The sequence below is a fragment of the Pygoscelis adeliae genome, unplaced genomic scaffold (assembly GCF_000699105.1).
Source record: "Pygoscelis adeliae isolate BGI_AS28 unplaced genomic scaffold, ASM69910v1 Scaffold114, whole genome shotgun sequence".
Taxonomy (NCBI): Eukaryota; Metazoa; Chordata; class Aves; order Sphenisciformes; family Spheniscidae; genus Pygoscelis; species Pygoscelis adeliae.
Genome location: NW_008824587.1, coordinates 3,830,551 through 3,852,720, shown reverse-complemented (window position 1 = coordinate 3,852,720; position 22,170 = coordinate 3,830,551). Strand labels below are relative to the sequence as shown.

Sequence of the window (22,170 nt, the reverse complement as noted above, 5' to 3'; positions counted from 1 at the left end):
TGTAATGATCCTTGCTGGTTTTGTTTGTTCTGTAAGGCTGAAGTTTGAGTAGAGCAAGTTAAAACACTAGATTAGCAAGTGTTGGCTTGTTTACAGCATAACCTAAGAGACTTCACTTCACGTAGATATTAGACATGGGTAGGAGAAGAGCTGATGAGAAGAGCTTTCCAGTCCATGAAGCAAAAATCATAGCTATATGTTACCTGAGCAAATGGGTTCTTAGTGACTAACTTAATCACACATTTGAGAAAGTGTTGTGGAAGGTTCATTATCTCAGACAGCCAATTGACGCAGGTAATTAAAAAAAAACAACAAACAAAAAAACAAACCATGACAACTCCTGAAACCAAGGGGTTTGCTTAATATTGGTACCTCGGTCTCCTTGTGTCAGGGTTCTACAGATGTGTTCATACCTGCGGTTCAAAGCAAAAACCCATGATCAGCCAGAGACTGGAAGATTGCAGCATGATGGGAATGCTTGAATTAAAGAATTAAAGTTTAGCTATGGCATGTTCCACTTCTCAGCAAGTGCTTTTCATACCTTGCTAAGTACTTAAATCTAGCTTAGCATTCCTGGCTCTAATAAAAATAGTTCTGTTTCATAGGATCTCCCTAATCATAAATTGCTCCAACAGTTGATGTTGTTCAGGGATAGTATGTTTGGGTTGTATTTTTCAAACCCGCTTTCAAAGCAAGTGGGCTTTTAGATTTAAATGTGGGGGTTTGTTGGTTTGGGGTTTTTTTGTTTTGTTTTTTTTTTTCCAAAATTCTTATACTTATTGTGGAGGTATAGATATGCAAAAAGGAGTTTAATGGCAGTCTTGCTACTTTTAACCAAATCATACTTTAAGTGCTGCTACTTCCCAGGTGGTTTCTTCTGCCTTGCAAGATTTGCTGTTGTCACATCTTCCGTGCCATAAATCATGCCAAGCAATCATGGAGACTGCATAGGCTGGAAGATCTCTGAGGCACTTAGAAAAGTTGAGCACGCTTAGAAAGCACTTAAGAAGCTTGATGAATCCTTGGGTTTGGTGGGATTCTCTGGATGCTGCGACAGTGTTTCCTAACTCTCTCAAATTCCTTTGAAATCTCTCCATTGCCCTTATTTCTGTCTTGGCATCTCTGAAATATCTTGAGTTGTTTCCTTCTGTAAAAAATACCACGGGGGTGTGGAAAATATGTAAAAATGTGAAAGGAGTCAGATTCACCAGTGTCCCTCAAACTTGGAAATAGAACCAAAATGTCAAAAGCTTGACTGGTAATATATAGAAACAAAGGCTTTGGTTTTGACACGTAGGCTTTTTTTAATGGTGGCTACTGTTGGCTTATTTCCAAGGTGCACTTTTACTAGCTGGGCTACATGCAAGCTTGTGAATGGCCTTGAGGGCTGCAAGTAGGTAGGAAGAATATTCATTTGTCTCAGAAAATGTCTTGCTGGATTGCTGCAGACTTGGGCTTAACTTTTCTGAGTGTCAATAAGCTCACTACTGCCCACTTGCCTCCTTGGTACGTGCTCTCTAGCTCTTAGTGGACATGCTCTCTGCTATGCCACCACAGCTTCTACCTTACTATATTGGTTTCAGTTCTATCCAGTAGGAAAGGGCCTTCCCTTCCTTTGATTTACAAACAAAACAAAAAAAAATCAAAGATATTTTAAAAGCTAAAGAGCCTTTTTGAAAGACTGGAGGAAGCAGTTGCACACAAGAAACTGCCACCTTGCACATTGGCGGGTTTTGTCAGACATGGAAGATGCCATCAAGAACAGATCTCCATTGACTGTGGTAAAAGAAATTCTAAATCAGAATGCTGTTTCTGTTAAGCAGATGGAGATCGCTTTGCCTGAAGCTTGACCGTTAGCCACTGTTGAGGCCCTAACACCAAGATGGCAAGCAGAATAATTTTAAGCTAACTGTAACTTCTTTCCCCATGTAGCAAGCGAGGGAAATGGTACTGGAGATCATCCGAGAGAAAGATCAGGCAGACTTCCGAGGCGTACGCAATGATTTCAGTTCTAGAATGGGAGGAGGCAGCATAGAGGTATGTTTTCTTCATGACTACTCTGCTAACCTCCCTGTGGTATGGGTAGTGGGTGGAAGTCCTCAAATTGCACATGTAACCTGTAAGCTTATTTTTAAATGCATTGTGTTCTGTTGCCAGAAGAGTGAGTCTGGCTGCAAAGAAGAGGAGTTCTCATGGACTCCCAGATGGCACTTTTCTAATTGTCTTTTTAAGCTGCATTCTTGTAGTGCGGAGTTCATTTAGCGGGGAAGGAATTTGTGGCCACATGTTTGTTTTTCTTAAGTGATACGGTTCTGTAGCCTGGAGCTGCCTAACGTGGCCTGTCCTCATAGTTAAGCGCATCTCCTTGTAAAATCAGAGTAATTCAGTCTAGTTCTCTGAGCTTTCATACTGCTTTGCCTTTCCCATCAGGTCTCTGTGCCCAGGTTTGCTGTTGGAATTGTGATAGGAAGAAATGGAGAAATGATCAAAAAGATTCAGAATGATGCTGGAGTTAGGATTCAATTTAAACCAGGTTTGTGCGAGGATGGAGAGCTGTTACTTTCTGACCAGTGCTCCAGTTTGGGATTGCTAAAGTGGATCTGATCTGAGGTTACAGCTGCTAGGCTATCCTAATTTAAAGGTGCATTGTGTCTCTTTCTGAAACCTGTTTAAATAAGATGTGCTGCTTCCTTGTGCACTTTCTGGTTTTCAGAGAGTAAGATTTTATACAGCTCGTTTGCAAACATTAGGTGTCACAACAGTCATGTCTTGAGTGGTAATTATATGGATAAACAAAATAACAATAACAAAAAACCTTTTATTTCCTGTTAAAGAATTCTCCTTCAGGACATTAAAGCCTTTGGGGATCAGGAGTTGATTAATTCTAAGTAACTTTCTCTGGGTCCTTGGCTGTCTGATCACCTATCAAAGCTGCCTTTGTCCTCTTAAAGTTATATCAGTCTCTTTCATGGCTTTTTGACATTTGAAAGTGTTGCCTTTTGAATGTTGTTCCCTCTGCAATGTGGGTTGGGTTTTGTCGTCTTTCAGTCCATGGAAGAGGGGCTGAAGGTGGAGGGAAGAGGTAGCTCTTGGGGTAGTTATGTTATGTGAAAATGCTGCTAGCAATGGTGGTGCTAGAAGGAAGCTTTTGTTGGTGGGTGGATGTTTTCTCCTTTTAATTTAGTCTTTGCCACCTCTCTTCACAGATGATGGGATTAGTTCTGAAAGAGTCGCACAGGTCATGGGGCTTCCTGATAGGTGTCAACACGCAGCACACATCATCAGTGAGCTCATTCTCACAGCACAGGTGGGTTCTGGAGGCTCTTGGGAGGAAAGAGCTTATATGAGAATGTAGTCTACATGCATGCAGCTGTGTGGATGGGTGCCACCATCTCAAGAAAGCGGTGTTAAATTTTCCCTCTGGTAGGCCACACATCCTGCTGCCCAGGACAGAGCCGCTAGGTTTGGGTTTTGTTTATTTGGTTATTTTAATGTGATATGGGCTGACTGAGCAATGGGAAGGTCTCCTATTCTCAGGCAGTATTATGAGGCCTCATTGTAGCTCCACGTTTACCCCCTATGTTTAGTTGTTCTTACGTTATTTGGAAATGGTGACCTGGTGGAACGGAGTCCAGCAGTAGCGTGAGACATGACTGGAGGCTCTGCTCAGTAGGGCTGAGTAACGCTTAGACAGCAGAGCATTAACAGTGCTCAGCGATGCCTCCTCTTCAGACTCCAGTCCTCTGGTCTAGTGGCTGTGGGAGGCAGGGGAAGGCAACGAATGCTCACGTATGCGGTCACTGTGCTCTAAGAAAGACACCAACATATTGCATTGCCCAAGAGCAAGAAGTACAAAGATGGGTGAAGTAGTAGGGCAGACTCGTGAAGGAGGTTGTATATTCCCTTTATATTATGAGAAGTAAAGATGTTAGGCCATTCCAGAGCAGATACCTGAGCATAATTTGTCCATCAAGGGTAGGTCTTGATATCTCTTCTTGCCCTGAGATCTGGTTTGAATACTTGATTTCATAATTTTTTTAATAATCCACTTAAATTTTGAGGTCTGTCATGATAGCCTCTGACTGCCCATGGCCTTTGCTTTTGGAGAAATCAGTTACTCAAAATAGGTATGTCCTTCCAGGTGTCTTTGAACTCAAAAGCTTCCTTTGGAAGTTTTGGAAAATGTGCATTTCAGCTGAGTAATTTCAGCAGTTCTTTAAAGAATGACACTTGAAAGGGTTTGGAAGCAACTTCTGTGTGTGTCAGTGCCAAGATCTATTGGTTGCTGTAAGGAAAGCCGCCATCACAAACTAAAAGTCATTTAGTAGTTGATGCTTGTTTATAGGTTTGTTTCAGCAGATATAAAGGCATGCATTTAAAAAATATAAATATCTTCCTGAGTCAGGAAGGCAACTGTAACCTATGTTGCTTGGCATTTCTTTAAAGTGCTTCAAAATCTTCAATGTGAAACTGGAGTCCAAGAATATCTTAATTCAGTGCCATTGATTATAGTGCAGTTTAACTTACCTTGCTTTATTTGTTTTTTAATGTGCATTGGGGCCAGCAAAAAACCACTGATACAAATTTTTTGCCTTCCAAGGAACGAGATGGCTTTGGAAGCTTGGCTGTCACCCGAGGAAGAGGTCGTGGCCGTGGGGACTGGAGTGTTGGAACACCTGGGGGCATGCAGGAGATAACCTACACAGTGCCAGCTGATAAGTGTGGTCTTGTTATAGGCAAAGGTAGGTCTGGTGACACTAAATATTAGAGCTTGCAATCTTTCTCGCTCGGGATGGTCGCGTTCTTGCTGTCTGACAGTGAGGCTTTGGAGTTTCTGTAATTGCAGGTACTTAGTGGCCGGTGAATGCAGCATAGGAATAAGCTGTAAGCGCTTGTGGTTGTTTTCTTTGTGGTGCTCTCACTCATAATTGTACTGTCCAGGCCCTTGTTCACAATCTGTAAGAGAGGCCCTTCGTGCAGAGCTGTCAAGTAAGCTTGTTATAACAAGCAGCTGGCTGAGAAAAGGCAGGTTCATTTGTGGATTCTTTTTATAGAGAATTCGTTTAAAGGACAGTTTATCAGGGACAAGCAGAACAGTCATTTCGTCATGCTGGATTTCTGTGAGTGCCATGTGATAAAATGGAAGGTCTCTGAATGTAGTAATAACAGTAGCTGCTTCCAGCCATGTACCTGAAGTGTCTGATGAATAAAGTGAAGTAGCAGGATTTGTCTGTATCTGAGCTTGCATCTGAGCCTGTCACAGAGCAGGCTGGTGCACCTTGTCTCGCTCAGACAAGCATGTTCACTGCCATGGAGGCCCCTTGGCTGCCTTAGCCGTTGAATTTCTCCATGCTAAGGAGATGGAGAAGGAGTCATCTGGCCTTCCTCTCAAGAAGCAGTACAACCCCAATACAGTTGTGAAACCAGAGCATCACCAGCAGTCTCAATTTGTCACAGAGCATGAGCTACGCATCGGGTAATGGCAGTACTTGGAGTACTTAGATAGAAGAACTCTATTGCTCTGAACTATTGCGATGCTTCTGAGTTAATACACTGATGTATCAAAGGAGTTGTATTTAATTTTTCTATTTGCTTACTTCAGAAAGAATGACATATGCTTTAACCAGTAGGCAAGTAATCACAGTTGGCTTTTAGCCTCGGCAGAGGTGAGGTGACTAGAATAGGAACAGATTAGCTACAGCGGTAAAGGAGGCAGAGGCTTGAGGGCCTTGTGCCGTGTTTCAGTGACATTTAGTTTCCTGCCATCCTGTTGGGCAGGAGTGAGCTTGCAATGAAATGTGTTGTGGCCTCTTTTCCCTGCTGCATCTCACTTGTTCCCTTCCATGTGTCTGGCCCCCCTTGCACCCTGAACTGCCGCATTATTGGATGACAAGGGACACAGATACAGGACACAGGCATGTCAGCGGTGTATCTGCAATTATTTTCAGATGTTGTTCTTCGCCATAAACCTGTTCACAGATCTGAAAACTTTTTTCAATATGAAAAAACACCTGCTCTCCCCATTATGCAGAAATTGCAGAGCAATTGTGCTTGATCTTACTGAACAGTCCAGTTAGGCAAAAGATCAAGCAAAGCAAATTTTAAGCCCACAAGTGAGAGTTATATGTATGGAAAAATCAAATTATAATGAAACTTTATTGCTGTATCCATTAGTCATTTTTAATAAAGCATCAGAAAAGGTCACTTGTTGTTCAGCAGCGCACTGAAGTGGAGCATTTGTGACTACAGAGAGCACTGTGTGCTGAAAAGATAAATGCAGGTAGCGGAGCTGGATGTCCTAGCATTCAAGTGCAAGGCCTGGCACAGGCTCACTGTGGGGGTGAAGGGTAGCTTTTTACCTTTGTTTCCACAACAGCAAAATAGGGATTCTTACCTGGCCAGATCAAAGCTTTCTGGAGTGACTAATTACTAGTTGTATGGTGATTTGAGTGCTTGTAGCTTTGTAATACCACCTTGTAATCGGTGTTCTTGCAGTGCTTATGCTCTTAGTCTATTGCAGCCTTCATTTTTGTCAAGTGAGTGATGGCTGTAGCATTGCCTTTTGGGGCCTGGACCAGGATGGATGTACTACACTCTCCTTAACGTTGATGCAAGACACCTGATTCTTCTTATTTCCTCTCCCACTGCCTGTGGGGCAGTGTAGGGGGAGAGGGGATGTTAGTGGTGTTGTCTTAACAGTGACCAATTGTAAAATCTTTGCTCCCCCTTTTTAGTTTCTGAGCAGTTGCTCTTAGTCTATTGCAGCCTTCATTTTTGTCAAGTGAGTGATGGCTGTAGCATTGCCTTTTGGGGCCTGGACCAGGATGGATGTACTACGCTCTCCTTAACGTTGATGCAAGACACCGATTCTTCTTATTTCCTCTCCCACTGCCTGTGGGGCAGTGTAGGGGGAGAGGGGATGTTAGTGGTGTTGTCTTAACAGTGACCAATTGTAAAACCTTTGCTCCCCCTTTTTAGTTTCTGAGCAGTTTCCAGCTTTCCCCCTGACCGTCCCCCCCGGTGATACAGGACTTGGCTGTTAGCCTTCTCTGTAAAATCTGGCCGAATCCTCTGGGCACGCGTAGCTTGGTCTCTGAGGCTAGCACCCAAGCAATGGGTATCTTGGGCCCCCGGGTGTAGTGTATGCCACGTGGCCAGGTAACTGCTGCTGTGCTTCCAGCTCCATGTCACCACTCGAGAAGGGAGGAAAAGAGGGAGATAAGGAAGTTCCTCGGCTCAATTTCTGCAGCGTATACGATAGAAGATCTAGGGCCCTTTTCTCGTGGGCATCACTTCTCAGCTTGGGAGCGTGAGCCTTTATGAGCTGATAAGAAGCGCTCCGCTCCCTGCAAATCCTGTATGTAGCTTTTTCCTCTAGAGGGTGGGTAGGTGCAGCTTTTCTTTTCTGAAAGACTCAAGGGTGGAGACGAGCGCCATACACGTCAAGCGCTTTCTCTGTTTGGTGGTGCTTGGAAACAAACTGCAGCCTCTCTGGGCCCCCGCTGGATTTCCATGATAAATACAGCAATATTGACAGATAACGTGGCCGGCCTGGCTCTTGTCAGCTCTGCCTTTTAGCAGGTTTGATTAATTGCTTTACGATTTCACGTCCAGCTGGGGGGCCACTCTTGGATCACTTCTGCCCCCCATCAGGTAGAAGAATGGAGCGGTCTGCTGAATGCGTCTATAGACAGCCACCATGTGCCGAGCGGGTCACCTCATTATGGGGGAAGATGAACTCCTTCCGGCACCGTGCAGCATCATGTTGACCGCGTCACTTCATTTGCATGCTCTGGAGGCTGAATTGGGATAGCTTGGATGGGAGGGAGCTCTTTGGCATGTACCAGACTGGAGGGTAAGGAGGAGAAGGGCACTGAGTCCTGGCACGGGGGGTGGGAGCTTACAGCCTCTGACCGAACCTGGAGAGCCAACTAACTTGATCCTGCAGTATGGTCTAGGAGGGACCCGATGTGGGAACAGTCCCAACAACTGCAAACTTGGTGCTGAATGCTAAATGGGGAAATGATTTGAAATCTATATTCTCCTTGCTTCCAGTTTGAGAACGCTTCAGGTTTTAATCCCCTTTTGGAAGGAGAAACCTAGTCTGCTGTGCGAGTAGCAACCTATGGTTATGCCTCTGCTGCCCAGTAAAGGAGTTCTCCCACTCCTTCGTGATCCAAATTGTGTTGGCTGAAAGGGCCCTCTGTTTTCATTAAGTAGATGAAATGGCTGTTGATTCAGATCTCACCTCAATATGTAAAAACCAGAGCTTCAAACAAGTCTGCATCAGACAAAAGCATTACATAAAAAAAACTTCTTGGTTTTGAAACTTCATCTTACCGCTTTCTCATGCTTCACTGAAAATAAGTGACTTGGCTTTTGGCTGCACAGTACAATCCCTGTTGTCTGCCCAGGGATGTGACACGATTATCTTTTGTTAAATGCATCTTCAAAAATTCATTTAGAAAGAGTTAATTGCCCTTTGGCAACTTTTCCTCCTCCCTTCCCCAAGAAGGCTTTAAAATGTTAAAAAGGTCACGAGTCCATTACAATGAAATGAACAAGTGTCTGCAACATCCACAGTTTGTTTTGAAGTTGTGCTGGAGGTATAGAGATGGAAATGCGAGCAAAATTGAGGAGATTATTTTTGGACACTCTTTTTAATTAAAACCAAACAAAAATCTCCAGTTACTTTCCTTTGCTCTCTTTCCTGCTTGCTGTATGTCCTTTTGGCTGGTGATTTTTTGGTTTGTGATTTAAAAGTTGTAAAACCCCTTCCTTCCCCGCACCCTTTAATTTCTCCAGTTGAGTGGAGCGGGTCTGTAAGTTGTGTGAGCTTCCAAAAGAAGAATTGAACCATTGTAACATTGGCTGAGGCTTTTGTTAAGCAAATTTCATTAAGAGACTGGGACCTAGCAGGTCTTCGGGAAACCAGATCCACTTTGGCTGGCCCTGCCGCATCCTGCTCAAAGTACTCCTGTGCACTAGTGTATCCAGATGGCAAACTAGCCAGATATGTTCACTGCATGCACAACTAACTCTGAAATAGCGGAAGACAGCCTGGAATCCTGCACTGCTGTGGTTGTGTGGAGGGATGCGTGTGCTGCGGTGTGAATAGGAAGCGCGGTAAGCGGAGGCTTCTTTAAGGGAATAAGCTATTGAACAGCACATGATTGTGAGAAAGCTTAAGCTTTGTTTTTAAACTACAAGGTATGTGGCTGGTGGCTTTTTGCCTTAGTGGAATGAAATGTCTAGCAATGGGGAAGGAAAAACAAAGTCTCATGGAGGAAAGAAAAAGCATGTTTTAGTTGCAGGTGACTTTCTTTTCTTGAGGATTGTGAACAGCTGTGCAAAACCACCAGAATTCGGTCAGTACAGTTTTTGCATCTGGTTTGTCAAAGTGTATCTCAGCCATGCTGCGTTTTGTTGGGAGCCTAGCAATGCGCGCGCAGGGGGACTGCGTGTATTCTTAAAACAGCACCATCCACGACCCCAAAAACAGTTGCAGTAGCTCACAGTTTCAGGTCATGCCTATGAAGCAGTATAAAGGAGCAACACGAGCTCAGGTACTATGGTTTCTTATGCTGTTGCCATCCTCAGCCCAATTCCCTTGAGGCACGCAGAAAGTAGTTAAAACTATGTTCCATTACCAGAACCTGACTTTGATAGGCTTTTACGGAAGGAGATGCTGAATATCCCTCCTTATGTCTTGGTTTTCTTTTCTTCAGGTGGTGAGAACATCAAGAGCATAAATCAGCAATCGGGAGCCCATGTGGAGCTCCAGAGAAACCCACCTCCAAACACAGACCCTGGTGTACGAATATTCACAATCAGAGGAGTTCCCCAGCAAATTGAACTCGCTAGACATCTCATAGATGAGAAAGTTGGTGTAAGTTCCATCTCTGTTGATCTTGGTCTGTCTCTTTCAGACGTGGTGTTTTCACTCTTAGGTACATGTAGGCCTGGACTTACAGGATGGCACAGAATACACACGCTTATGTTATTTAGCTTCAAAACCATTTGCCTGTTAGCAGCTGCCTTGAACTTTGATGGCCCTCCAGCATCCATTGGAGTAATTTTTGCTGTGGTCCCAGAAGGATCTGACTGTTTGCTGACATAATCAAGGGTAGTGTGCAGCTGTTATGAGAGGGAAGAACAGCAATAATAAGGTATGAGAAGGCTGTCAAAGGAGATTTTTTGAAGGAAAGACAATAGTGTCACTGCGTGAGAAATGACACAATCCTGGCATCATCATCCTGAAAGTAACACTCACCTCCTTGCTCCAGTAAATCCAGGATGACTTTTATCTTCCACTTAATGCAGTGCTGTAGTATTAAGCTTAATAATGTCAGGCTGGAGTACGACTGAAGGGGGAGACATGGGTAAAAAATAAAAAAAGTATGGAAAATACTGAACTGGATAAGGTAAAGCTGAAAAGCAACCTTTATGCTGAATGGCCTGAGAGGAGAAGGCTTGATACCAACCTCAGGATCCAAGCTATTCAAAGGAAAACTTCCAACTGTGCCGTCTACTTTACAAGGCAGCTCCCGTTAGCCCCTTTGTGGGCTGGCCGGAGTTGCTTTTGAAGCTGGGCTCCTGGAGTGTGCTGACAGTCCTGAGAACTTCGTCCTTGGAGAATCAGTCACTTCTTTCAGATGCTGGGGTTTAGTGGAACGTGTCCCAGGCTGTCTTCTCCCCTTTCTTACTGCTCATACTAGCTGCCTCCACCCTGTGCTTAGAGCTGGCATTAAATATTTGTGGATTCTGTGACAGGGTACCAGCATGGGTGGACCTGGAGGATTTGGTCAAAGTCCGTTCAGCCAAGCACCCGCTACACCTCATCAAAAGTAAGCTTCTCCATCTCATCATGGACGGGCTGTGGGGAATGGCTGGGAGCTATAAAAGCGCTGGGAGGAGGGTGGAGGGCCTTGAAGGGGTGACGTGTAAGTGGAGCCTTTTAAAGAGTGAGCATTCAGAAGCAAGAAGCAAGTGAGATTAATCCTTTAAGCTTGACTACAGGAAGGATTTTAGGTATTATAAACAAGGCAGGTATTGGCATCTCCAAAATTCCTGTCTCTAGTGCAGTGAGAGCATGGAAAGAAGCCTGAACTGCATACAGCACAAGGAGAGCTGGTCAGTATGATGTGTCTTCATCTTGGCTTCATGAACAGACCAATGTCAAGCAGTCACACCCTACACAGCATTTCCTTTTGTTCCCATGTTCACCTGTTTGCTCAGCAGTTGCTGACCAAAGTAACAATTTTGCTTCTGTGGGCAACTTCATGTATACGGCCTGTTTAAATATTTGATTGTCTACTTGAGCGTGCCTTTTTGTCCTCTGCAGTGGTCCTCAGGCGTTCATGACGCAGGGTTGGGGCAGTACCTACCAGACGTGGCAGCAGCCTGGACAGCAAGTCCCAAGTAAGTGTCTAGGACCTGGGTTGGAGAAGGGTTGGTGTTCCCTTTGCAATTGCTGCTTCGTGCCTGCAAAACACAGGTTCACCCGCGAGACTGCTGGTGTGAAAACAGCAAAATAATTTCCTGAGCAGCAGAGGTGTGTGGAGGCATGCTGTGGTGTTTGAGCTCAGAATAAGCTGAAGTCTATCAAAAACTGTGATGCTTTTTGTGCACTTAACTGCTTACTGCTTGTTTGTGCTCTCTTTGTGTGGAAACTCCGGTCCTTGCTGTCTGTTCCTAACAAAAACGTTTCTGCCTTAGGCTCTCTTCTGCCAGGATTCCCCAGGCAAGCATTTGCCAACCCCACTTCCCCCTAACAGGCACACTGTGTCTGGTGGTGAGCCCTCCCATCTCTTTGTTCTTGACCTTATCAGTTCTTGCTTATTTTTTTTTTAAATGTTCCTTATGAGCTCTTCTCACTACTTAACTCCCAGTCTGGCGGAAAGACTGGGAAAGGAGATGCAGAAAATGGAAGAAAGGATAGTCAGGGCTTCTATCCTGGTTCATACACACTGGCTGTAGTGGTGTCCCCTTGTCTCCTTTTGGGAGTTGATGAGAACGGCTCAGCCTCCACAGTGCTAAATGCTCAGAATGAGGCCGGTGAGATAACCAGCTTTCAAATAAATTAAAAAAAAAAAAAGTGCACACATGTCCTTAGTAATGAGTTCAAAAACTGAACCCAGATCACGCCTGCTGCTGGGCTTTCCGCTTCAAGCCACCAGCACTGAGTCAGGCTGGCTGTTATTTTTCAGGGTTCGAAGTGGCATTTCTTCCTAAAACCCTGTTTAGTCAAAATTCAGCAGGTTGGAATGGGGAGTCCCCCCTTTTCAGAATAACTGAGGTAGTAAATGCTAGTGGTGATGTTGGTAACTGCATCATCCTGTGTCTTCAATAGCCAGAGTAATGGTTTGCCCTAAACAGAGCAGATTCACAGTCTGCTTGGTAATCTTAAAGCTGATGTGATGGGCAGTAATGTTCAATAGACACTGTTCAATCACAATTTTTCAGGAATTACGACTTTTTTAATGGCCTGGTCTTGTGAAAACTAAAGCTAAGCACCAAAAGGGGGGTGGTGGTGGTGTAATTTTAAAGGGGTTTAATGACAGGTACTTTTCAGTGCTAAGGCTGATTTGGCAATGAAGTAGATTATTAACTTCCGTATAAATTCCCACTCTGAGGTGCCTGAGGTGGAGGAAATGTTGGAGGAGCAACGCCTGCAATTGCACTTGTGATTCCCTGTAGCACTAATCACATTTTAATGTTTATGAAATTGTGCAGATATGAAATTTGGAAATCCTCAGTACTGCGCTGTTAACTTAGTGCACTTCTAAAATGTGTGCTACAGTAGGACATAGGAACCCTGCATGCGCAGTGTGTGTTAAACTCTAAAAAAAATGCCTCTGGAAGAGTCCTGCTCCTTAACAATTACAGTCTAAAAATCATGACTTTTCCTTTGAGCTCTAGGGACTTGTAGAAGGTCAATAGTTGTTCTGTTTTCAGGACAGCAAAATGCAACGGTGGGCTTGAAAGGACTTTTTTTGTACAGGAGTGGAATAGTATGGTACTGAAGAAGAGTATTTTCCCATTAGCTTGTTTTACAGGAAAAATTGTTACTCCGGTCCTTTCCTGTGCACCCCCAAGAGCACTGGACTTCCCTGAGATTTGGGAAACAGAACAGTCAGTGCAGCAGGAAAAGCTCTACAAAAAGTGTCATTTTTATCTTCCCATAAAGCCTTTGAATAAATGCTTATGAAATGTGCATTGCTATTTGCCTTGCAAGATGCCTTTAGAAACTCACCTTAGTAACTTATCTTTTTTTCTCACCTCGCTGAAACATCCTCTTATCCTGGCCGCCAGCCACTGGGGGGGGCAGGGGGGGAATCTCCCTTCCTGCAACATATAGTCATGTCTCAAACTCACACCTCCTGGCTCTGGAGCCTCGTATAAGAAGCACAGACCCTTTGAATTCCCCGATTACCGATAGTACAGCTTGTATCCCAATGACGACTGCTTTGCAATGAGTTTGCCAGGTTTCTGGTGGCTCCCGAGAGCAGTGAAGCATCCTTCCTTGCCATTATCCTTCCCCTGTATGGGTTTAATACCACAAGGCCGTGTTTTGAGGGCCGATGTTTTATTTCTGCTGTTGAACCTGATGGAAAATGTTGGCTCTCTAGTTCCATGTCTACTTAGGATCCTCCGTGTTCCTGTTTGTAGCCAGGCATACTGAAGGCAGTCTTGGTAAGGAGAGAGGACAGACAAGATAATGCTGTGCTTTAAGCAGCCTTCACCGCTTTCTTCTGCTGCAAATCACAATGGTACCCAGTCAGGCCAGGTGGAGTTCACCAAGGCGTGGGAGGATTATTATAAGAAACTAGGTAAATACCTGCTTTTGCACTTCAAGTTTTAATTTAAAAACAGTCTTGTGAAGGGTCCCTTCCCCGAGTGCTGCAGCCCGTTTGTTCGTGGCTCTGCTAGCCCTGTCAAAGAGCCGGCTGAGTCGTTCTCCAAGCAGGCTTCCTAGGGACAGACTTGAGAGTGCCCTCCTTGTGGGAGGAGGGGCAGACCCCCACCCCCTTTACATGTATTTAGATTTTAATTACTTCCCCCATCTTAAATAAATTAACTGGCTGGGGAAACATTTTGCTGTGAAATGCATTTAGCTGCGTGTCCTTTCAGCCTGCTGCGGACTGTATTCTCCTAGAAGAAAAGGCATTGAAGGAGGTCCTTTGTTGGCATTAGCAGGTGGACAGTTGAGGCAGCCTTGACCTCTGCCAGAAAAGGTCCTGACTTGTAGCGTTGGTCAAGTCTTTTAACCCGCTTTTATGCCCCTGGACAGGACACTGCTGCCCTGTTCCCTCCACCCACTTCACACTTGCAGTGTATTATATTCCCCCTTCCCACCGCTTCAAAGCCCCCCTTCGGCCGGCGTCGCAGGACAGGGCTGTACACGGAGCGCAGGCGGTTGGACGGGCTGGGGAGAGCTCTCCTCCACGCGTGTCTCCTGTCCTTGCCTGCCGTCCGTGTGTGCAGTGGCTCGTGCTCAGCACTCACGCTCTCGCTGTGCCTGCCTCTCTCCGCAGTTTTCTAATTGCTGTGTTTTCTGTTCAGGGCTTTTTTTATTTGCTGTGTGTCTGGCTGAGGGCTCTTTGCTCTAACTGTGACTAAGGGAAGTGCGAGCATCCCGCCTCTGCACCCAGCTGGCTGCACTCTCCCCTGCAACAGCACTTACTAGACATGCTGGATTGAAGGTGTCCTAGTGCTTCAGAGAGGGGAAGTCTGTGCTAGACCAAGGTTTTGGGGTCTGCGCTGTCTCTCTCTCAGTGCAGGCATTGGCACCGCTTGTCTTAGTGCACTGCAGGGGTCTGGAGACCGCGCAGCAGAGCCAGTCGTGGCTGTTAGGAGGGTGTCGTGGATGCCTCTCCGGATGGTGCCTGGGGGGATAGTGCTGAGGGCAGGTGGAGCTGGCCGTGCTTTGTGCAGGGCTCACGGCTCCTTTCGGTCCTGAGGACTCTGCAGCCGGTAGCAGTTTGGCTAGCCCGGAGCTGTGTGCTGGGGCGGGTGGTACGCTGGAGGCTCGTGTGTGGGCACGCTGTACAGATACGCATTGTCCGCCGGGGCTCCTTCGGATGTGCTCTGCTGGTGAGAGTGGGGGTGAACGATGCAGACCCCTGAAAACCAGGTGAGATGACTCAAAACACGGCCGTTTCCTTGGCAGCTCCATGGCTGGAGGTCGAGGTGACAGGTCTCAGTTCTGTCAGGGGTTTGAACCCTCCATCTCTGTGCTAGGTGGGAGTGGACTGACAGCCTAGGGTGGTCGATGGGCAAACCGAGCAGGTCCCAGCATGGGGGAGATGTGACTTAATGCCCTTCAACAGGGCACAGGTGAGATGAGATCAGGAACTGGAGCGTTTCCTCGGCTTTCCCTGAACTGAAGATGCCCAACACTGTAGAAAGGTGGAAGCTGAAGCGTGAGGTCTGGGCAACTGAGATAGATCCAGGGCCTGTCTAGCGGAAGGGTAGATGTCACTGGCTGGAAACTGTCACCTGTTCCATATTGACGTGCCCCTTGTTGTCATCTTTGCACAGGCCAACAGAGCCAGCAGCAGAACAGCCATCCCGATTACAGCAAAGCATGGGAGGAGTATTTCAAAAAACAGAGTGAGTGAAACAGGGTTATTGGAGATGAATCAACTCTTGTAAACAGAGTTAACGCTAATCTGATGACTTGCGTCTCCATCCCCTGCCATTATTAGCTTCCAGTCCTCTACAAAACCCCTTTGGTCCTCTCCTGTTGGTGATGGTGCATGTAGTTCTCCCACTGAAAGCTCTCAGTCGTGCTGTCTGCTGTCGCGCCTCGGGAGAGGTGCTCCCATTGAACCGCAGTCCACAGTAGACCTCGAGTCCACGCTGGCAGTTTGGCCTGCCTGGGGGAAACATAGCGCACAGCAGGAACAGATGCTAACAAAACCCAGAAAGCTGAAGCTGGGTTGTTGAGAGGGTAGGAGAGCTCTGCGCACGTGGAAAAACATGAGCCTGGCTTTCTCCACTCAACTGTTAAGAAACGCATGATGCCAACTTCTGGATTTACATCTGTGACACCGTGCTGCTGGAGCCTTCGGGCCAAGGATGAAGGGTGCAGGCCGTCAGACCCTGTCCCTGCAGCCGCGGGAACGGTCTCTTAACGCTTTCTGACTGCTGTTGGCTTGTCACTTGCAAGCCAGCTCAAAGCCTGTCCTGTCGTATCCAAACAGCAGATAGCCGGTGTCGCTCTTTCAGATGTCTGCAGCTGTTGGAAGGGGGCTGGCTCTTCTTTAAGCTTTAACAAAAGGAGATCCTAAGCCTGGGCTTGGTCTTACGGAATTGCTCATCTCTCCCTTTTCCCTTCTTTTCCTCCAGGTCATGCTGCCAGTGCTGCTTCTCAGGCAAGTTCCCAGCCGGACTACACGATGGCTTGGGCAGAGTATTACAGACAGCAGGCTGCCTACTATGGGCAGACACTAGGGCAGGCTCAGGCCCACAGCCAGGTCTGTATTCATGTTCTTTTCTTTCCCTTGGGGAATTGGGTACGCTGGCCTTGCCCTGGTGTGGGGACTCTGCTTTGGGTTCACGTGGTGAAGCAGAGAGAGATTTTTGTGGCTGAGGAAGTGATCGCAGAAGTGAGGAACTGCTCACTCCTCCCTGTCGTGTTGTCTCAACGTGAGAGTCTTATTTCCCTGTACGGGGTGAGGGGCTTTTTGGGGGGAGGACTGGGAGGTTATTTGTTTCTCCTGGGGGCCTTTCCTCATAACCCCCAGGCTGTCTTGTGGCTCTGGGGAATTAAAGTAAAAGGAACGATGGAGCCAGGCTGGCGAGGTAGCACAACACTGGCCCATCGTGCAGTCCGGGACCGTGTGTGCAGACTTTGCCTTTTCTCTTGCGAGCTTTGTGCTAGGACGGGAGCCGTGCGCTTGCCTGGGGAGGGAGCGCCCTGTCCTGAAAGGGAAGGGGAAACTGTTGAAAAATAATTTGGATTAACCAGCTGCCAAGTGAAATCTCACCTCACCTGTCACTCAGACCACCGGAGGGTTGTGTGGGATTTATCCTGAATCGTACCCACAGGGCTTTCCTGAGCAGGGGGTTTGCGGAGCGAATGTCTTAGTATTGGGCAAAAAACCCCACATACACCTTAGCGGGATCAGACGCTTCTCCCCACTGAATGGTGTTTTTACTCTGGCTCCTCGGAGCAGAAGCTGCTCTGGATGTGTTTTTTTCCTCGGGCTCCTCGGAGCAGAAGCTGCTCTGGATGCAGGCGGCGCGGGCAGCCAGCACCGTCCTCAGGCAGCTGCAGCCTCCCCGCTGCCGCTCTCCGGCAGCGCCGAGGTCGAGCGGGGCGAGCCGGGTGCAGGAATCGGCGCTTGCCGCGGGCGCTGGCCAAGTGTGACCTAGAAGCGGTGATAAAAGGGAGTTCTCTTCATTCCTCTCTCAAAGTCTGGCCCTCTAGAGAAGAGAGATCTTGTTCGATAAGAGGCACGAACTCCTGGAAGGAGAGCTCAGGGATAGGAGGCGTTAGGGCAGAGATCTCTTCGGTAGCGGTTTGAAGCATCGTTCGAGGTATATATCCTGCTCGGCTGGAACGGGGAATTCACAGAGAGACCTGTCTGTGTCTGAACGGGGGAGGAGGGCTCGACAGCAAATTCTGAACGCTGCCGCTGAGTAACTTTGCCTTTTCCCCCTCTCTCTCTAGGAGCAGTAGAACAAGGTCCTCGTGGCAATTTTTTTTTTTCCTCAGAATCATTGCGGAAGAAAACCTTTTTGTAACAGAGGTTTCTAGATTTGCAACATTTTGATGAAGACTTTTCTGTTTGTTTGTGAAACACTAGTTGTAGGATAATCTATACTGAACTTTTCTAAGAATCAGGAACGATTAGTAATGTACTAAACTTATGGACATGCTGGTAATTTTGTTTCCAAATTTGTAAAAAAAAAAAAAAAAACCAACAACAAAACAAAACTCCGGGATTCTTTTTGGAGAGAAGCCAGAGAATTTGCAGGCACCAAAACGCACCCCAGAGCTGTGACATTTCAACATGTGGTTTTTTGTGTGTTTTTTTCCTTTTAATTTTCAATCTTTTCTGTTGCAACAGAAAGAGTGGCTTGGAAGTCTTAGGTGGTATGTAACAAATCCTAAAAAGAAAAAAAAAAAAATTTAAACAGTATTTAAATATTCTTAAATATGTAAATTCATTAAATGTTTTACTTCTAACTTCTTGTATCTTGGCTGTCTTTGATTTTATTGCATTTTTTAAAAACTGAACTATGATATGTATTGTAATTAATTATGTGAATTCTGTATTGAGACAGTTACTGTTTTGCTGTCAGGCAAGTTATGGGCGGGGGGGCATTTTGTAGGGTTTGTATAATTTCTAGAGTCTAAAGGGGTAATATAAAAACGTGTTAATTTTTTTAGCAATACATTTTTTCATGTCTCCATTGCTAGTTGCATTTATGTATCTAAGACCTCCAAGCTTGTTTAAAAAAAAAAAAAACAAAAAAGAAAAAACTTTCCTCTATGCTCTCAGAAATATAAATACTGTTATTTTTAATATTAAAATGAATCTGCTATTAGTACCTTTAACAAACACTGTGGAACATAAAACCATATAAAAGGTAGTAACTATTTTTTAATTCCAAGGTGTTTTTTGCTTTTTCATTTCTTTTAAATATTTTCTTATCTAATATTTGTCAAATTACCTAGAGAAATAAATGAATCTAGTATTAACCACAGTATGCGCTAAATAATTTTGATTTAATAAAAGGGATAATATGATTTCCAATGTTTACTGTAGTGTTTCTTGTACAGATAACTGTATTTTTAAAGGAAAAACGGAATTGAAGCTATTTTTTCTTGCATTTTTAATTGCCCTGCGGGACATTCCGTTTTGAAATGTACTGAAGTTACTGTTCTTGGGTTCTTTCCTTATTTTTCCTTATGCTTGAAATGTCTAACTATAAAGAAACGCAATTGGATAATGTTGAGCATGGTGTTTAAAAAAAAAAGTGTTCTTTTTATTTGACTGACAGTTGCATTTTACACTCTATATAATAAAATTTCCACAAGGTGTCTTGTGGGTAAAGTATTTCCAGTCTGTTTTACTCGGTTTGCTCCCTCTCCGCTTGCCGAGGTCGCCGCGCAGCGAGCCGGCAGCCCGCAGGCTCCCGGCTCCCCTCGCCTCCGTGCTCGCGCCATGTCGCCCGAGTAGTAGTTTGGGATGGTCAGCGAAGTCAGCTGGAGCCTTGATTCTAGTGAAACTCTGTTAAAGCGCCTCGTGGCACCGAGGATTTCCACAACAAGGTGCTATAATTGTAGCTGCTTGGGCCAGAAGGCTGTTTCAAAAAAGGGAAGTTTTCTGTAAGCCCGAGGGGCGCGGACCTACAGCCGCATAAACGTTTTATTGCTTGTCGAGGAGGCGGCAGCCCCCGGTTCTAATGCCCTGAACTTGTTGCTCTTCCACAACTTTGTCTTTGCGGCTGAATCCGTCCAGGATTCGCCCTGCGAACGGGGTTGCTGGAGCGGCGCTGGCCCGGGCTGGGAGAGGGGCGCGGAGGGGGGCGGCCCTGGCCCCCCTCAGCTGTTAGGTGTGTTAAGGAGCGGTAACTTTTAGTTGTATCCGGGCCAAGTTTGGCGACAGCTCTAGCCCCTTCAGCGATCGCTTTCTTGTAAAATAGGAGTCTTGTGCTCCTCCAACCTGAAATAGCTCCGTCCACCGCTCCCCAGCCAGCCGTAGGGGAGCCAGACGGGGGAAGGGAGGGAAGGAAGAAGATCCCATCTGCGAAGCAGGGAGCGGGAGGCACGTTGAGAGCCGGAAGAAAAGGAGATGTAGCATCTCTAAATATACCTCCAGAGAATCAAGAGAGACATTGAAAGATGGGATAGTAAAAGCCACTTGGAAAGAGGGGCGAGGGGGGAAAAAATGGCTAGAGGAGGGCATAAAGGCTGCTGATGGGAATTGGGAGCGGGCATTACCGAGAAGACTTCCTTCTAATTCATCTTCCAAGCTCTGTGCCAAAACAGCATTTGGCATGGTTCACAGGGAGCAATTGTGTGATAATGAACCCTAAGGTGTCCCTTAATTGAAGACTGAGTATTACAGATTGTGCCAATAGTCGTAAATGGCACAGGATTGTGGGAGGATGCATTTTCTTAAATGTATCTGTAAGTACAGATTAGTGAGTCTCCCCAGTGAAATACCCATACTATAAATTATGGAAATATCTCTTTCTGATGCAACCTTTTATTGAGGGGGTGGGGCAGCAAAAGAAATAGTTTGCAAGCCTTTGAAATTTGGCCTGTCATTAAGATGGTGCCTGCAAAGCTGCGTTTTCATCAGCAGTCTGGTGTCCTGGAAGGCTAAAGTGCTTGAAACGTTCCCAAGTTCAGCAATTTGTTTTCCATTATTGCTGCCTGCTCGGGGCGGAGGGGCTGCAGCCATTAAACTTCTTTCTGTTGCAAGCCCACCGTGGGCTGGAGAGGGGCAGGGCAGGAGGCGAAAAGACGCCTTGGCACCTCACGAGGGGCTTGGTGACCTCCGGGTTCCTCTAAACCTCACTCCAGCCCCGCTGCCACGCTGGTCTCTGGCTGGCCAGGGGGGCCTGGGGTCTGGTACGACGGTCAATCCCACCCCAGGGCTGGCCAGGGCGCCTGGCGTTTCCCTCTGGGGTCTGTAGGCAGCTCCTCGTGGCTCCGGGCTCAGGTGTGTTGTGCAGCCCAGAAGCTGCTGTGGTGCCTTCAGGCCAAGTCTGTGGTCTCCAAGAGAGGAACCGAGTCTCCTGCTCAGCTCTGGGCAGGTTTAATCCCCAAATAAAGCGGATTAAGCACTGACTGCATTAGTTTTTGCGGCAGGGAGGGTTTGTCTGCCCCTTGGGTAGAAACTGGACGCTGCAAGGAGCCGGCACGTGGGCCACGTTCGGGGCTCTGGGGTCCATGAACGGTGGTGGGGACGGCGCAGCCTTTTCCTCCTCACGGGTGACCAGTGCCCAGCACGGGGCCGTGCCCGGGTGTTAATCCTGGGGGACAGCGAGGAGCTCCCGCGAGGAGACCTTCAGTTTGGGGAACACTCTGCCTCCAGAGCACAGCGTCTGGGGACAGAGGAACCGGAGTTAAAGGACATCCCAGGTGAGTGCCCCAGCAGGAGGTCACCAGCCCCGGCCCGTTGGCTCCTGCTCTCTCTTACCTTTTACAAATAACGTTCCTTCCTTCAAGCACGATCCCTTTCCCAAGGCCTCGGCACAGGCACACGATGGCTTCGCTCCCCTCCCGGCATGAATCCCTCACAGTTACATTCAGCGGCGCGTCTTTTGTGAGAGGGCACGGGCGTTTCGGCCCCGCGTCCCATGGGACCGCCCAGGCTCTGCGGCACCTGCCCCGCTCTTCGGGCACAGAGACTTACTTCTAAGTAGAAATTTATTGCGGTCCTTCTGCAAACCATTTCTGAGCAGCAGCCTGAAAAAGCGCGTCCCTAAAGCATCTTGTTGGGTTCATGATGACCCCGATGCTCTCCTGTGCTCTACATTCGGTGTGCCTGAACAGGCAAAGGCTATTGTGGGAACAGAGGAGAGACTTTAAGATAGTCTAAAATACTTTCTTTAATTTTGCATGATTTGAGAACAAACTACATTATGGACATTGTGAGTTAAACCGCAATGATTATTGAAAGAGACAACCAGGCATGGGACTTTTTTTTTTCTTCCCCCAGTATTAAATATTTAATTGCATTAGAGCAACAGTATATTTACAGTAAGCTGGGCGGGTGGTGGACGGCGTGGTTGGAGGGAGAGCTCGTGGTGTTTAACTCGAGGCTTTTTGACACGATGTGGATGCTTTTGAGGTCCCACCTGTGCTGCTGCTTCTCCTGCAAACCCACTTGGTTCATCTCGCTCTCGGGGGGATTGTCGGGGCTGTTGGTGCTTGTCGTGTTGTGGCGCAGGGCGAGGAATCGGGATCTCGCGGTGACAGGTTGTTCCTGTGCAGAGAAAGGTGTCGGTGTATCCTGTCAAGCAGCACACGGGTGTTTTATTCCTTGTAAGGAGCTGTTTAGCCGTCATCTGGCTGGTTTGGAGGTTTTTTCCCCTGGATTAGCTGTGAGTAGCAGTGGTGCAGGGTGGCCGTCGCAGACGGGGCATTTCTCTGCCCTCTTAGGGCTGGAAAAGACACAAAGGAAATTTTGCTTAACTTTT

General features: G+C 46.7%; 2 protein-coding genes across 2 annotated transcripts in view; both read left to right on the top strand.

Moving 5' to 3' along the window:
- Positions 1-19,073, top strand: part of FUBP3 (far upstream element (FUSE) binding protein 3) — a 34,779-nt gene extending 15,706 nt beyond the window's left edge. Inside the window, exons 10-19 of the mRNA XM_009322183.1 lie at positions 1,933-2,037; positions 2,431-2,533; positions 3,207-3,307; positions 4,601-4,742; positions 9,729-9,889; positions 10,774-10,847; positions 11,345-11,421; positions 15,544-15,615; positions 16,354-16,481; positions 17,681-19,073. Coding sequence (XP_009320458.1) covers positions 1,933-2,037; positions 2,431-2,533; positions 3,207-3,307; positions 4,601-4,742; positions 9,729-9,889; positions 10,774-10,847; positions 11,345-11,421; positions 15,544-15,615; positions 16,354-16,481; positions 17,681-17,689 — 972 coding nt within the window. The 3' untranslated portion in view covers positions 17,690-19,073. The remainder of the gene's footprint in view (positions 1-1,932; positions 2,038-2,430; positions 2,534-3,206; positions 3,308-4,600; positions 4,743-9,728; positions 9,890-10,773; positions 10,848-11,344; positions 11,422-15,543; positions 15,616-16,353; positions 16,482-17,680) is intronic.
- The window catches only part of PRDM12 (PR domain containing 12), a 19,972-nt gene continuing 15,687 nt past the window's right edge, over positions 17,886-22,170 (top strand). Inside the window, exon 1 of the mRNA XM_009322182.1 lies at positions 17,886-17,891. Coding sequence (XP_009320457.1) covers positions 17,886-17,891 — 6 coding nt within the window. The remainder of the gene's footprint in view (positions 17,892-22,170) is intronic.